The sequence below is a fragment of the Denticeps clupeoides genome, chromosome 1 (assembly GCF_900700375.1).
Source record: "Denticeps clupeoides chromosome 1, fDenClu1.1, whole genome shotgun sequence".
Lineage (NCBI taxonomy): Eukaryota > Metazoa > Chordata > Actinopteri > Clupeiformes > Denticipitidae > Denticeps > Denticeps clupeoides.
In genome coordinates, this window is record NC_041707.1 from 24,791,705 (window position 1) to 24,808,232 (window position 16,528).

Sequence of the window (16,528 nt, forward strand, 5' to 3'; positions counted from 1 at the left end):
GTGTTTGGTAAGATGCCTGACCACCTTCTGTCATGAAATGCTTCAGTGGCTTACAGTCTAAGCTCCAATTTATACAGTTTATACATATGGTCAGGACAAGATGCAAGACAAGACTCAACCAGGGTAGATTTATACATAGCAACACATGTGTATAAAAAAATACAGTTCATGTATAAAGTTTGCCATTAAAAATGTTTTCAGTCAAGGAATATAGGCTCAATTCATGAGTAGAAAACTGACACATAAACATCACAAACTATGTTGTGGACAAACTTTAATATCGCTGTTGTCTCTTGACAATGACAATGAGTGAATATAGTACCACTAATACAGGGAGTGCAGAATTATTAGGCAAATGAGTATTTTGTCCACATCATCCTCTTCATGCATGTTGTCTTACTCCAAGCTGTATAGGCTCGAAAGCCTACTACCAATTAAGCATATTAGGTGATGTGCATCTCTGTAATGAGAAGGGGTGTGGTCTAATGACATCAACACCCTATATCAGGTGTGCATAATAATTAGGCAACTTCCTTTCCTTTGGCAAAATGGGTCAAAAGAAGGACTTGACAGGCTCAGAAAAGTCAAATAGTGAGATATCTTGCAGAGGGATGCAGCACTCTTAAAATCGCAAAGCTTCTGAAGCGTGATCATGGAACAATCAAGCGTTTCATTCAAAATAGTCAACAGGGTCGCAAGAAGCGTGTGGAAAAACCACTCAAAGAACTGCCCATGAACTGAGAAAAGTCAAGCGTGCAGCTGCCAAGATGCCACTTGCCACCAGTTTGGCCATATTTCAGAGCTGCAACATCACTGGAGTGCCCAAAAGCACAAGGTGTGCAATACTCAGAGACATGGCCAAGGTAAGAAAGGCTGAAAGACGACCACCACTGAACAAGACACACAAGCTGAAACGTCAAGACTGGGCCAAGAAATATCTCAAGACTGATTTTTCTAAGGTTTTATGGACTGATGAAATGAGAGTGAGACTTGATGGGCCAGATGGATGGGCCCGTGGCTGGATTGGTAAAGGGCAGAGAGCTCCAGTCCGACTCAGACGCCATCAAGGTGGAGGTGGAGTACTGGTTTGGGCTGGTATCATCAAAGATGAGCTTGTGGGGCCTTTTCGGGTAAAGGATGGAGTCAAGCTCAACTCTCAGTCCTACTGCCAGTTTCTGGAAGACCCCTTTCTTCAAGCAGTGGTACAGGAAGAAGTCTGCATCCTTCAAGAAAAACAGGATTTTCATGCAGGACAATGCTCCATCACACGCGTCCAAGTACTCCACAGCGTGGCTGGCAAGAAAGGGTATAAAAGAAGAAAAACTAATGACATGGCTGTGGTTGCTGCTGCACGCAATGTTGATGGTGAACAGATCAAAACACTGACAGAATCCATGGATGGCAGGCTTTTGAGTGTCCTTGCAAAGAAAGGGGGCTATATTGGTCACTGATTTGTTTTTGTTTTGTTTTTGAATGTCAGAAATGTATATTTGTGAATGTGGAGATGTTATATTGGTTTCACTGGTAAAAATAAATAATTGAAATGGGTATATATTTGTTTTTTGTTAAGTTGCCTAATAATTATGCACAGTAATAGTCACCTGCACACACAGATATCCCCCTAAAATAGTTAAAAATAAAAACAAACTAAAAACTACTTCCAAAAACATTCAGCTTTGATATTAATGAGTTTTTGGGGTTCATTGAGAACATGGTTGTTGTTCAATAATAAAATTATTCCTCAAAAATACAACTTGCCTAATAATTCTGCACTCCCTGTACTACTTTGAAGGTTACCATTAGACACTATCACATCTATAAATAGCAATAGCATGTTGTTCTCCAGAAGTGCAGCTGCAAACTGAGCAGAGGTCTCCAGTATTTTTGATGAGCCATTTGTAGGAGACTAACATTGTGCACTGCCTAGCTCTCCATGCATATAGTGCCTCTGACTCACACAGTCCCTGAGGATGCCTGAACTTGGGCACAGAGCACTGAAGTTGCATCATTAGTGCTTTAGCACCAGTTCTGGATTCTGGATGGTGTCTGGGTTTAGCACTTCCTCACTGCACAAGGAACCCACCCACCCACCCACTTCCATTTGAGCTGGTGCTAAATTGAGTTTATCACTTCAGGGTTGGGATTATGTAGTGCAGTCATGGATTCCTAACAAGTTTGTATGAACACCCACGATGCTCACCATGAATGCATGTTGTGATGATTAGAACCAAAAGTACCAAAAGCCTTTCAGCATTTCATTTAAAAATACTGAAATGGAAAAATACTTTAAAATGGTTAGACTTTTTTTTAAGACAGTGGAGGTGATTTAGATTTTTAGATTTCAATTCTAAATCCCAAATATAATTTCTTAATTAAATTGAAGAAATACAACTGAAGAAATATAATTTCTTAATTAAATTGCCATTACTTTAAAATCAACACATTATTCTGATCTAAATAAGGTTTACTCAGGCTCAAAGTGGCTAATTGGAATACTGGGAAAATTCCTGGTGGGCCAGTCTGATGTTTGCATGAAAAACGCAGACATGAAACATTGTGGTTGGTGAATGGTGTTGATGATGTTGTGTATTAGGAGACCACTAAGGCTTATATAAACGAAAAACCAACTTTCATATTAGGGGACCTTTATACACAAACCTAGATATCTCTACTTTCACAAAGTCATGTATGTCTGTGAACTTACACACAATTTAAGTTTTTCTATAGCTGCAGCCGATGAATTGTGATAATGCTAAATAATACAGCCGCTCTTCCAATTTAAGCCGTTTGCTGCACTTTTGACCATATTCAGCATTTCAAATGGAAAGTCAGGGAATTATTTAATATACATTAATTTAGTGCCTTTCAGCTGCCTCATTGAAATAGTCTGCATTGTGAAGTAACCTTTACTTGCACTGAATTGGAAATATAAAAAAAAAGAATTTTTACAATTTTACATAGACTTAATATATAAGGATAGAGACAGGGGAGACAGGGGAGAACATGTAACATAACAAAGACCCGACCAAGAACACAAACAAACAGGGCAGCTTTATACAATAAGACACAGGTCAAAACATTTAGGGAACATTACACAGGACTAACCCCTTCCGGACCGGATCATGACAACTCCCATTTATTGCAGAAGAACATAAAGGAACAGAAGGATAATCCATCCAATATCAGGTGTTCTTGCTTGGAAAAAATCGTACTTTGTTTTGTATAGGGTTAGGGTTTTAACATTACATTTCATTATTGTCACATTACAGCCATTTTTTAAAAAATATTTTTCAGGCTCTTATCTTATAGGATCTTTACAGACCTGGATAATATTTACAAGCCAAACTTCTGTGAATTTCCTGCTCCATGATTATTTTGGGATTGCTGTGAATAATAAATTTCAGGAAACTAATATTTTCACTGGCACTGCAACCCTAATGTCCACCTGGTTCCGCCTGTCAGAGTAAGAGGCATCTTTAATCAAGAATAATCCCCTCCACCACCACCACCACCCAAAATTGTATTTGGGTTACTTAGCAATTGTATATTAAATCCTCATATTTCTGAATGACATGACTAAAATAGACATATAGACCTTGCTGCTTGAGAATAGTAGGAAAAATAATAGGACAAAAATTGTAGTTTTCTCCCTGTTACTGTTACTAAGCATAGCAAAGGTCTCCAAATTGAGGACAATGGGTGTAACATTAACAGAATGAAATATTATGGTTAAAATCAGATTGACAAAGTTCTTCACAGACATTGTGTCATGTGCCTTTTATGAATGCGCAAAAGTGGCAAGTGTAAACCTGGAGGAAACATACGAATCGGATGCAGTGTGTTTTTTAAGGTGATGTGTAAACGACCAATTTAAAGGCAAGTTAAATAGGGAATCAGGCTTCAGCTGATATAGACAATATAGGCTGCTAGTTCACATCCCTAAAATAAACAAAAACAAAATAAAAATCAACCCTGTTGAGCGGTGGAAGGTTATACCCTGAAATAAAAATGCGAATAATCATTTATAATTCCATTTTTTTAAATTAATTTTTGATATTACTTTATCAGGTTTTATTCTGTCTCTTACAGATCTGTCATGGCTGCCGGCACACCACCGGACCACCAGAGGGCGTGGCCAAGGTCAACGACCCACATAAATAGCTTCCGGGCATCATTCCGAACACTGCCTGCTCATTGAATGGTTTCACCCTCTGTGCTGCTAGCCTTCCTTTCTTACGTTACGACCGACTATACCCGTGACTATTATTCTCGCATTATCCTCACCTGATTGAGATGCCATGAATGCTGCTGACCAATCAATCCACCCACGAGCACGAGAATGCCTTGCCCTCTGATGCATGATCCGCCAAGGTGAATGACCCATGCCGTCCCCGACTTCTCCGGCCAGCCATCTTTAACTACGCCTATGCCATAGTAAATCACGTACTCTCTGTCTCCCTGGGTATACGGCTTACAGCCTCAGAGCCCTCGCCTCCCAAGCCCTGTGCCACTCCATCTCTGCCTTACCTTCTTCCCTACAGCCTCAGCGACGCCTCTTGTCCTTCCCTTTCACGTCAGCTCCACAGTCTCATCCATCAACACCCAAAACTTCCTGATAGGTTCAAATAAACCAACCATTGAAATTTTAGATTGATCATTTCTTTGTTATTAGGCAAAATCAGCAGGGGATCAAATAATTATTTCCCCCACTATATGTACTGTATAATCTGGTCAAACTTCATGGGGGGTATTTTGAAAGCATTATATAAGGCGTAGCACACTGGATGTGTTCAGGGATGTTAGATTCATTCGTTTGCTAATTCTTTAATTAAAGTGCTGATAATCTTCATGTTTTGTTCTGTAGTGGACATAACCTTGGGATGATGATAGCAGTGATAGCGTTTGTGATTCCAACACAAAGGAAAAATAACACAACATGGGGTCCCTTGTGTTTCTCAAGTCTGCCACATTATTAAATTGAATCACAATTCATTTTTCTTAAGGACATAAATCAAACAAGTTTTTCAACCTAAAGAACCAAGTATTTCTACATTCTACCATTAGACTAAATACAGAGAATAGACAGCAAAACCAGTGCTGACAAATTTGACACCATCAACACCTTCTGTATATAATAGCAATATCCTTAGTCCCTATAGGTTCACAAGTTGTTCAAATATCCAAGACTGGAAAAACTCCAGTTCCTTCGTCACATGTCAGATGATTAACTTTTAACTATGCTCATGATTAAAATTAAGAATTCCACATCTGGTTATAAAAATGATAACGATAAAAAAAAGTAATAGTTCATGTTTCAGCTGCTAAGCGTCTGATTTCAACTTCTACATTTATCTGGAACAAGTGATGTTGGGATGCAACACTTTAAACCACTCAGGGTGTTTTTTTTTTGACTGGTTACTTCTGTCAGTCCACCCCATTCTATTTTTATGTATAATTCTACTATCTACTCATTTAATGAGTGGTTGTTAACATTCTCATCTTTTACACATTCTGGAATTGTCTAAGATGAGAGCTTCAACAGTTCTTGTCTTATCCGTTTAATATCTCCAGTTCATTCTGATTGTAGACTCGTTTTGAGAATTGCCAGGCGAATCATTGAATCGGTTCATGTGATGAATATTGTTTATACTATTTTGCTCCATGCCACTGTTCCCTATTGCAGTGTAGATTTCAGAAAGAAAACTTTAGTCGTTCGTCACTGTTCAGCACACGGCGCAGTGAAGGGGAGTTCGCGTGTCTTGTGCGCATGAGCAGCGCGCAGTGGGTCTCCGTGGAGCGCAGCAGCAGCAGCAGCAGCGGCGGCGGCTCCGATGGAAGTGGGTTCGAAGCGCAGCTCCACGGACCGGGGGGTGTAGGGCGGCACCGGCTCAGCATGACCTGAGGGTCCGAGTCTCCGCTCCAGCACCCTGGACAGCACCTCTTGGCCCTACTTTGCGGAGTTCTTTCCCCCAGCGAGGAGTGAAGAGGGCACGCCATGCCGGCGACGGGGTCGATGGTACTGCCGGGCTCGTAGAAAGCGCGGCGAAGTGAGAGATGGACTTGGTGGAAGTTGTTTTGGCGCTGTTTATACTCGTGGTGGCAGTTGTGTCTTTGCTGTCGAACTTGCTGGTGCTGCTGTGCTTCATCCACAGCATGGAGATCCGCCGACAAGTGCCTGGCATTTTCACCATGAACCTGTCCTTCTGCAACATTCTCATCACCGTGCTGAACATGCCCTCGACCCTGGTGGGGATCATTCGGAGCCAGCAGCCTTTTGGGGATTGCCTGTGCCGCACCGTCAGCTTCTTGGAAACCTTCCTGACCGCCAACACGATGCTGAGCATGGCCGCCCTGAGCATCGACCGCTGGGTCGCCGTCGTGTTCCCACTCAGCTACTCCAGCAAAATGCGCTACAGGGACGCGCTGGTGATGGTGGGCTACTCCTGGCTGCACTCGCTAACTTTCTCTCTCGTCGCGCTGCTCTTCTCCTGGCTGGACTACCACCACGTCTACGCGTCGTGCACGCTGCGCCTGAACCACGAGGGCGCCCGGGTCCCGTTCGCCGTGTTCACCGTGGCCTTCCACGCCACCAGCTTCGCGCTGTCGCTGCTCATCCTCTGCGTCACCTACCTGAAGGTGCTAAAGGTGGCGCGCTTCCACTGCAAGAGGATCGACATCATCACCATGCAGACGCTCTTCCTGCTGGTGGACATTCACCCGAGGTAAGTTCTCACCCACAGAGTAACTTTTTCTACCCGCAACACCGACATATTGTACAACTTTTTAAAGCCCAAAGCTGAGTTGTGGCTGCTAATATTAATAACATCCATAACAAAAGACTAAAAGCTCATGTCGTTTTTATTTAAAACAGAGCCCAATCATAACTGTAATAACGATGAAAATGCATTCTTCAGTTACATGTGTGGGAAGAAAGAACAGTTGCAGACATGCAGTGAACAACCAAGTCGCAGTCGGAGTTACTTGTTACTTGTATGATTCTCTCTGCTGCATGCAAATGAAATGCTCTACTGGTTACTCACAGCGTCAAACAGCGGTGTGTTGCTGAGCAAAAGCAGAGAAAACAGCGAGCGACTAAGAAAATCAGCATTTTCATCGGGTCATTCATCATCTGTTTTGCTCCTTATGTGATCACCAGGTGAGATATAATTTATATCTGTCCAATTATCAAAATACCCAAAGGATTCATTGTATGCTTTGGTAATTATTATGTGCATTACAATTCGATCTATTTATAGCACCATTTCCACACAGTCATGTGATGAAGCTCACCACTGCTTTCTTTTCTTTTCCTCCTGAAATCTATATTTTGATTTCATTTCAGTGCTGATTGCTGATGATTCTGTTTTTTTTTCTCGGTTTGTCCCAGGCTGGCTGAGCTCCTGCCGTTTGTGGGCATCAACCGACACTGGGGCATCGTCAGCAAGTGTTTGACCTACAGTAAGGCCGCGGCCGATCCCTTTGCTTACTCCCTGCTACGGCAGCAGTACAAGAAGGTCCTGGTCTCAGTCACCAACCGACTGCTGAAGCGGGACCTGTACCCGTCGTCAGGACCCAACAGCTCTATGGACACGGAGAACGACTACTGTCTCCAGAGGATCAGCTAAGACCACGCGGTGGCCCATTGAACAGACACCGTTGTGCAGAGACTTAGGACATCCGCACTGTAAAAAATGTAGAGTGGAAAAAATAATCAAGGCAACGTGATGTAATGGGTTTTTATTTCTTTTTGCCTATGTGGTTTATGAGATTAATAGAATCACATCCACTTGATCTTCTTTACATTTTTTTTTACAGTGTGTGAAGTGCCGTCACGTGTCTGTGTGTTATAGGGGAATTTAAAAATGGAAAGAACGACTGCTATAGCAACATTCACTTTGACGTGCCCTTCACAGGCGCCTGCTCACCAATTTATCAGCATACACATATGAGCGTCCAGAATTATCCTGCCACACCTGACAAACACCACAAACGTGGACAGAAATACACACACACACACACACACACACACACACACACACACACACACACACACACACACACAGGGGCAGAGAATCAATCAATATTAAAATCATCAATCAGCTAAATAATAGCAGGACGCCTTCTTTAAGGAACCATGTCTGCAGTGAGGATGAAGATAGCGATCCCTACAGATTCCCCTACAGCGACCTCACTCTGTTCATGACTTGAGTGAATGGAGGAAAAAGGACGATTCCCAGCCAAATGTAAAAGTTATGCTGCCGTCTTTGTCGGTGTTTCAGGCAAGTTTGGAGAAGAAAAAATATATATATATATATATTCTTTTCTGACTGAAGTTAAGTGTTTGCAGTTGTTCACTATATTGTCACTGGATTTATTGCACTTTGTTAATATGTCAGAGATATGTAGTTACAGAAAAGCCAAAGGCAAACATGATTTTTACTGATAAAAGCTTGTGTGGTAACTGAATGTACTACCTACTTCTACTAGTAAGCGCCACATGTTTGTACTACTACATTATTTTGTCAGGAGACTTGAAGTAAAATGTTTATATGGATATTTATATGAGACGAAAACCGATGTACATACTTTGTACAACATGATGAAATATGTGTATTGGTTATTTTATATTACTTTGTAAGCATATGTTTGGAATGTTTAACGTTGATGGTGTGAAGCTGTTGACGTGCTTTGCAGAAGCCGCACTTGTGCCAGACTACGTTCATGTTACTGTAAAGTTTTTCAGTGTCGTAAAAAAACGGTTCTTGGTCAACTTTGGACGAAAGCTGTTTAGAAGAAGCCAGTCGTGAGTATTTCATTCTGTGGGCCATGTGCCATTCTGGGCATCTGGGCCAAGCCTTTATGTGAATCTGGTGCAATAAAGTGAGAACAGAGAGGCTGTGTCGGACGGATTGTCTGTAATATGTCTCAGGCGTGGGTGGACGTTATTGCCCTGCACGTTCAGACGCTGCGTGGATTTTTCCTGCTCTGACCAAACGCCACTAAAACGCCACTAAAACTTCCCTCTGTAATCTGAGAGGCGACCGTAATGCGTGTAGGAAAGGGACCTTTTCGGGACCCTCCCACGAACTTCAGCAATTAAAGAGGACGGAGCCGAAGTGCCACCTCAGCGTCGGTCCGGGCGGATAAAATGAAGGCGCTTGTTCTCCTGCAGCTCTCGCTGTCGGTGGTGGCGGCTGCTCCGCGGCGCTGTGAACCCGTGGACGAGCTGAGGGGTAAAGTGGCGTTTACAACTAGTTTATGTCAGAGTGTGCGATGTGTAGTTTGTAGTGCAGCCGCACGCAATGTACTATGTGAGTAGTGAGACATCTAACATATAAGAACTATGTGAGTATAAAACAGTTTAATGAAACAGTTAAAAAAAAAAAGTTACATCTGTAAATCGATCTGTAAGTCGTGCAGAGTTTTGTGCGCCCGGTCAATTTTATATAACAGGTTGGCGTTGGGCAGTAAATTGTACTGGGGAACATAATTCCTCTGCCGCCATCTAGTGTCCGAAAGTAACATTTTATTTTAACGTATGTTGGCAGGGTGGTGCAGGACTACAGTGGAGCAAAAACGTAAGTGGGGACAAGGCCACATGTGACCCAGTGCATGGTCTCCATCATTTCATTTTTATTTGTTCCTGTAGTTCTGATCCAGTGTGTGAGAGGCACGTGGATCTGAACCTGCAATGTTGTGGGTCAGGCTGGCTCTGTTACCCAGCAGGTCAAGCTGCACTCAAACAAAAGCAAATAATACTTCACCAGAAGGAACAGTCACATAATGTCCTGGGCAGTGGTGGCCTAGGTCCCCTTGACCAAGGTACTGTCCCCACACACTGCTCCCTGGGCACTTTCATGGCTGCCCACTGCTGATGAGTTAAATGTGGAAGACACACTTTGTTGTGTGCACCATGTGCTGTGCTGTGTATAACAAGTACAAAAACAATCACTCTCTTTCACTTTCACATTCATCCTAATATGAGGGCTGGCAGTTGAAGACTACAACGGGACAACTACAACAACCAAAAAAGTTTGACATTGCAATCCATTGTATAACATATTTTTTGGGTTACAGCTACATCTACAACTTTGTCCTATTTTAGGAATCAAATGAAATACTTGGCCCCTGGGCTGCAGGAATTCACCGTCAGAAAGATGTTCTGATGACCGATGATGATCAAAGTTATAAAATATTGAAATCTTAATCTCAGCAAGCAAGATTAAACACTATATGTGACACAGGAAGATGTCGTGAGAACAGGCTTCCTTCCCTCAATTAACGTCCCACTTTGAGTGTAGAAGACTTTTGGAAAATGAAAAAATTCAGTTGTAATTAGCTGCTATTGAAGAGCAACTTCTAATCACTTGCAAAAAATCTGAAAAAAATCATAGAGCTTGAAAACGATAATCATCACAGAAAATGTAGACATTGCACATGAATTATTCATTTCAGCATGTTCTGCTATAATAAGCTTCTTAAGTGCTGAGTATATTAGATATTCTCAGAATCTGATTAGTATATAATGAAGAAAACCTATATTGGCCTCTTTGCTACCTATGTTATTTCCACTCTTACTGATTTATTATAACCATTATAAGATATTGGCAAATTGTCATGTGTTTATGTTCATTTTGTTTAATTTTCAGTGAAAGTTGTTGTTTAAGACCTCACCACTGATGTTTTGCTGTATCTGTTTTTGACTGGGCCTATAGCCAAGTGCATAGAAAATGTCCTGAGCTACTGTATGGACATGCCCTACACCCAGACCATGTTCCCCAATCTTGTGGACCATCGAAACCGAGACACCACAGAGCTGAGCACCGAGTACCTGCTGCTGAGCGTAGTTGACTCCCTGCTGAGCGGAGAGTGCGTGCCGGACCTACGCATGCTGGGCTGTTCGGTCCTGACCCCACGCTGCGAGAACGAAAAGGTCCTGAGGCCATGCCGCAGCACCTGCGAGGCAGTGCACAAGCGGTGCACCCATGCCTTTGAGGCCATCAGAATGGCCTGGCCCTACTTCCTGGACTGCGATCGCTTCTTTGTCAGTGAGGAAGAAGGCTGCTATGACCCCCTGGAGGGGCTGAGAGGTGAGAGTCATGACTCAGGACAAATTTAGACTGAACCTGAGCACGCCTACAGTGTTTCATGAAATGTGGCAAAGTGCCTAACGTTCAGTTTAGAGAGGGAACATGGAAAAATGACCTTTGCGTACCATTCCCCAGGCGTTCATTAGCCTAATGAGGCCAGTATCATATTACTGTCTTGACATTCCTGTTATCTATCATGGCTGCCGACGGTCAGGCGGAAAATCGGTTTAGATCTGCTTATAGTAAGAAAATTCTCGTAATGCCACAAAACAGCGGCAAAAAACACTCAGCAGCACTTAATGATTCACGATTGAGAAGGATGCTTATACGCATCAGGTTTCCACTGCCAAGGACACCTCTGGAAAGAAATGAAGCCAGCTTGTATGATCCTCCCCATACCAGTTATATCCAGTTTGATAAGAGGCTGACGATTGTCTCAGTGAACTCGGTAGTATAAGCACGCGTGTTCCTGGACAACAGCGCGCACTGGAGCATAAAACACTGTCAGCATTTACTGGTGTAAGCCACTCAACCGAAAACACAAGCAGATGTTTAGAACTCTCCCCTGTCTCTGCTTTTTAATTGTTCCCAAGCCTCACGTTAGATTCCTTTTGCTTTTAAGGGCAACTCTAGCATTCCCCATGTTGTGGCCTTTGATCTTATAGACTCTGGATTTGGCTTATTTCATTTGCATGTGTCTGGAGAGTCTTTTTAATTTTGTGCTACATTCTTAGCTTCAGAATGGGCTTAATGTGGCTGAACTTCTCTAAACTCAGCAGTGGGGCACAAGGTCAAAGAACTAGAGCAATCTTTATACTTTCAGTAGATATTTTACTCTGGCAGATTTATTGTTTTGGAAGCAGGAAAACACATAAAAAAAAAAATCAATCATTTGGCTCTAATTGTTCAAAAGCACAATTTGCAACCCAGATGCAGTAAGCACACGAAATGACTTTGCTAGTAGATGCCTGTTTTAAAAGCCTTTCTTCCTCTTTTGTAGAAGAGACACCTGAAATGATCTCTGCCAGTGCAGCCAGTGTTGACTATGGCACCGTCCTGCAGTTTACTTACCACTCCCACACACAGCTCGTGAACATCTTGAAAAGGACGGCAGCAGAGTGCTCGCACATCTCCCGGACATACAGCATTGGACAGAGCACCGAAGGTCGGGACCTACTGGTAATTGAGTTTTCCAGCAATCCTGGGGAACACGAGCTATGTAAGTGGCATCAATAAACTGATTAATCTTCAAGTTTACAGACTTACAGTCCTCCTCAAGATGCATGGAGGCAAAATGAACTTGGGTCTTCTTCCAAAAAAGTTGGTAACCATTTTAGTTAACCGCATTTACAGCATTTGGCAGAGGCTCTTATCTAGAGCAATAGACACAAGTGCCAAAAAATTTTGTTATAATCCCAAATTTTAATCACTAGGAGCTGATCTGCAAATACCATTAGTTTGCTCAGAATCATACTTAACCATTACATATTGTTTTATAAATATATACAAGATCCCAATTTAATATGACACTCTCATATTTCCCATGTTGATGGTTGGAAGGCAATTTGGCCTCTGCACCACATGGATTATATACTGAAAGTTCCCACACACTCGCACTTTTTATTTCCAGAGTTTGTCATATGATTTGTCTTTGCCTTTCCCAGTAGAGCCAGAGGTCAAGTACATTGCCAACATGCATGGAAATGAAGCATTGGGCAGGCAGCTGCTAATTTACTTGGCCCAGTACCTGTGTTCTCAGTACCTGCTGGGTAACATCCGCATCCAGGCACTGGTCAACACCACCCGCATCCATCTTCTTCCTTCCATGAACCCAGATGGCTACGAACTGGCCAGCACTGACGGACAGGCAGACAGTGACCTGGACTATGATGAGGTTATCCAATTACTCAGGAGATTTTGAATGTGCTGAATTTTAGTGGCATCTGAAATGTTATAGCAGTATAGGCATTGCAAAAACTGAGGCTGGAGTTCAAAATAAAGCCCATTCAGGTGGTGTAAGTATCTAGGTCCATAACAAAATGCCTGGAGAGTATATGTACTAAACAACAATTTTAAGTTGCAAAACACATCTTGTGTCAGTTTTATTCAATATATATGTCTTATGAATGAATCACAGCAGACAACCTCCCTAATTGCCTGATTTATACCCAGGATGTTCGGTATATGGACACGTATGTGACTGGCCGGGGAAATGCTCAGAATATTGACCTGAACAGGAACTTTCCTGACCTGAGTTCCATAGTCTATAATCGTCGGCGTTATAGGCGCTTACGAACAGATCACATCCCTATTCCAGTCTCCTACTGGTTTGATAAGGTATGCATTCATGGTTTTAGGTGTACAACCTTTACACACACTCCAGTGAAATTGCTGTGTTGCAATGGGATGTGTTCACTTTTTTATGCCAAGGCTGTTGCTCCGGAGACTTATGCTGTTATGAAGTGGATACGTTCAATCCCGTTTGTGCTGTCGGCTAGTTTCCATGGAGGAGATTTGGTGGTGTCTTACCCATATGACTTCTCCAAACATCCTCAGGAAGAAAATCTTTTCTCTCCAACTCCAGATGAAATGGTATGACGCAACAGAAAAGAACATCAGCCTAGCAGGTAAGGAAGCGGATCCGTAATCGGAAGGTTGCTGGTTCGAATCCCGAGCCGCCAAGGGACGGCAAAGCACTGTCCCCACACACTGCTGCCCGGGTGCCTGTCATGGCTGCCTACTGCTCACCAAGGGTGATGGGTTAAAAGCAGAAGATACATTTCTTTGTGTGCACCATGCGCTGTGCTGCAGTGTTTTACAATCACTTCACTTTCACTAAATCAAGTGAAAAAAGGGCTTATAATGCAAATTGTAAACAGATAATAATGCACTCTTCTCTACAGGTCTTTAAACAACTTGCTAGAACATATGCAAATGCTCATACCACCATGACAAACAGTGACTCTGACCGATGTGGCACTCAGTTTGCTGAAAAAGGGGGCATCGTCAATGGTGCAGAGTGGTATAGCATTAAAGGAGGTAAGATACATTTTTAGGTTGTACTCGCTAAACAATGAAAGACTTAAATTCATTGGAGACATTTTCATTTTTTTCACCAAAAACACTACAAACATGCACTCATAATAGTGAAAATATGTTTTCCCTTAAACAGGAATGTCCGATTTCAACTATCTTCACACAAACTGCTTTGAGATTACAGTAGAGCTGGGCTGTGACAAATTTCCAACTGAAGAGGATTTGTACTTGGGCTGGCAAGAAAACAAAGAAGCCCTGTTGACCTTCATTGAAGCAGTTGAGTGTGTGTCATATTTCACCAAAACAGGCCAATTAATTCATTACATTACCCCTTACACAGGCACAGAGTCCCTTGATCGCTCCGTTTCATATGATTATTTAATACCCCACTTGTAGCCAAACTGTATCTAGTTTAGCTTGAACTGTTTATTCTATCCCAAGGTATCAGCCAGTGATATTCTTAGAAGAACCTATCCAGAAGTGGGGGTGATTTTTCAGCTGACAACCTGTCTATGTTCATAGGTTCATCGGGGAATCAAAGGAATAGTAAAAGATGAAGATGGGAATGGAATTAAAGGAGCAACAGTGTCAGTAAAGGGCATTCGGCATGACATTATCACAGGTAACGTGATCGAACTGCATAGAAGATTCATGCACTCATGAATATTAAGATCTGAACTCCACGTGATCCCTTTCTCTTTTGTCTTCTGACTCATCTATTTTGTCTCAATAACAATGTGAAAATATTTGCTAGGTCTGAAGTTTACTGTTTCTGTCTGTATCATATGTATCACTCTCAGCTGAAAATGGGGATTATTGGAGACTGCTGACCCCTGGCATCCATATCCTGACAGCTACTGCACCCGGTTACACCAGGTCACTGAAAAAAATTATCTTGCCTGCAAGACTGGAAAAGGCTGGACGTGTTGACTTTGTGCTCAAGAAGGCTGCGGTGAACCAAGAGGATTTTATTACCCCATCCATAGACACTTATGATCGCTTTGACCCCTTCAACAAATTTGCATGGTACAACCAAAGGGACGCTGGTGAACAAAGAATGGAGAAGGCAGAACAGCCTTGGTGGTGGTCTTACTTTACTCGCTCAGCTGGCATCGCTCCCACGTGGCTCCTAAGACACTAGATCGCCCTCTGGTGGCCATGACTTGGCACAACAAGGTACTAGCATAGCTCTACCCATACTCCACAGATGATGGCTGCTATCATAGAACTATAATTTTGCTGTAGTGAAATAAATAAGAAATTAAAAACATCCGTATGACTGGTTCATCCAGAAAATGTTTCTCCTAGAACACCATGGTCATACATGTCGGTGTAGCAGCAAGAACGCTTTCAATTGCAATTCCAGTATTTATGGCTATGATTCCACAACAGTGTTGTATGTTATTATGCAGAGCTTGTGTATTATTGCAAATTAAGCTGTTCTCATGATGTGGGAATAAAATATGTTGGACCACAGTAATAAGTACTTCCAAAAACCCTGAAAGGGAAAACTTCACAGTAGAAAATCGCTGTATTTCATCATTATTATTATTATTTTTTTCTTTTTTCATACAGTGTGATGTTTCTTAAGACCTAGTGAGGGCCCACAACCATATTACTTTATTACTGGTGGTCAATCCACATGTAATTTTTACAGGTCTTTTGTTTATATATTCATCTGACATCACTATTACCTGCAAACCCTGCTTGTTGTCTCAGTTTTCCAGGAAAAAGGAGACAAGCGATCCATGGAAACCATTGGCTATATCATATGCACAGTGAACTTTTTTGAAGTAAACAGAAGGTGGCAGTAATGGGTCTTCATCCTGTCTTTCTTAGACAATCATTATGTAATGTAGATATGTCATATGTGGTTACATTTAAAAGACATTGATGTAAAATGAATGCTGTATTTTTTACGGAATAACAATAATGTTTATACAGTGCAATACAGTGACGGTCCGTAGGTGGCGCCCTGATTCCATTAACATGCAGTTACACTACAGAGCTCCCCCTGTTAGTATTCTTAAAAGAAACAATAGTTTGTTGTGTTTTTTACAGATTTTAATGCATCGTCATATACACTGATCAGCCACAATATTAAATGACTAATGTGTGAAAGTCCATAAAACCACTCTAATCCATTGAGACATGGACTGCTGAAATTATTTGAAGGTGTTCTGTGCTTTGTGAAACTGAAATATTGGCAGCAGATCTTTGACATTGTGAACTGGGTCTTCCAGGGATCAATCACATTCAACAAAGACCAGGTCCCAGCAGAACAGCCTCACACTGCCTCCACCAGCAGTGTCACATCTCCTTTCTATATAAATAATACTAATAACAATAATATGAAACAATCTACAATTTAAAACAGCATTTTTTAAAATAAATGTATCCCA

General features: G+C 42.0%; 2 protein-coding genes across 3 annotated transcripts; both read left to right on the top strand.

The window, feature by feature from the left end:
* Positions 1-5,795: 5,795 nt before the first annotated feature.
* gpr78b (G protein-coupled receptor 78b) lies at positions 5,796-8,073 on the top strand. 2 transcript variants are annotated; one of them, XM_028983253.1, is made up of 3 exons: positions 5,796-6,722; positions 7,043-7,156; positions 7,388-8,073. In XM_028983253.1, exons 1-3 carry the CDS (start codon positions 6,055-6,057, stop codon positions 7,623-7,625), a joined length of 1,020 nt encoding a protein of 339 aa, XP_028839086.1. In that variant the 5' UTR covers positions 5,796-6,054; the 3' UTR covers positions 7,626-8,073. The 2 variants fall into 2 exon arrangements, with proteins under 2 accessions (XP_028839086.1, XP_028839095.1); XM_028983262.1 differs by lacking the exon at positions 7,043-7,156.
* Positions 8,074-8,922: 849 nt separating this feature from the next.
* Positions 8,923-16,276, top strand: LOC114792267 (carboxypeptidase Z-like). The gene is made up of 11 exons (XM_028983240.1): positions 8,923-9,233; positions 9,549-9,578; positions 10,716-11,090; positions 12,091-12,309; positions 12,755-12,984; positions 13,263-13,427; positions 13,521-13,682; positions 13,994-14,129; positions 14,263-14,402; positions 14,649-14,748; positions 14,927-16,276. Exons 1-11 carry the CDS (start codon positions 9,149-9,151, stop codon positions 15,265-15,267), a joined length of 1,983 nt encoding a protein of 660 aa, XP_028839073.1. The 5' UTR covers positions 8,923-9,148; the 3' UTR covers positions 15,268-16,276.
* The last annotated feature ends 252 nt before the right edge of the window (positions 16,277-16,528 follow it).

Coding starts and splice junctions, on each gene's coding strand:
- gpr78b (XM_028983253.1), top strand. CDS start 6,055: ATGGACTTGGTGGAAGTTGTTTTGGCGCTGTTTATACTCGTGGTGGCA. Junction 6,723..7,042: donor CTGGTGGACATTCACCCGAG/GTAAGTTCTCAC, acceptor GGTTACTCACAG/CGTCAAACAGCGGTGTGTTG. Junction 7,157..7,387: donor GCTCCTTATGTGATCACCAG/GTGAGATATAAT, acceptor GGTTTGTCCCAG/GCTGGCTGAGCTCCTGCCGT.
- LOC114792267 (XM_028983240.1), top strand. CDS start 9,149: ATGAAGGCGCTTGTTCTCCTGCAGCTCTCGCTGTCGGTGGTGGCGGCT. Junction 12,985..13,262: donor GTGACCTGGACTATGATGAG/GTTATCCAATTA, acceptor ATTTATACCCAG/GATGTTCGGTATATGGACAC. Junction 14,403..14,648: donor TGTTGACCTTCATTGAAGCA/GTTGAGTGTGTG, acceptor CTATGTTCATAG/GTTCATCGGGGAATCAAAGG.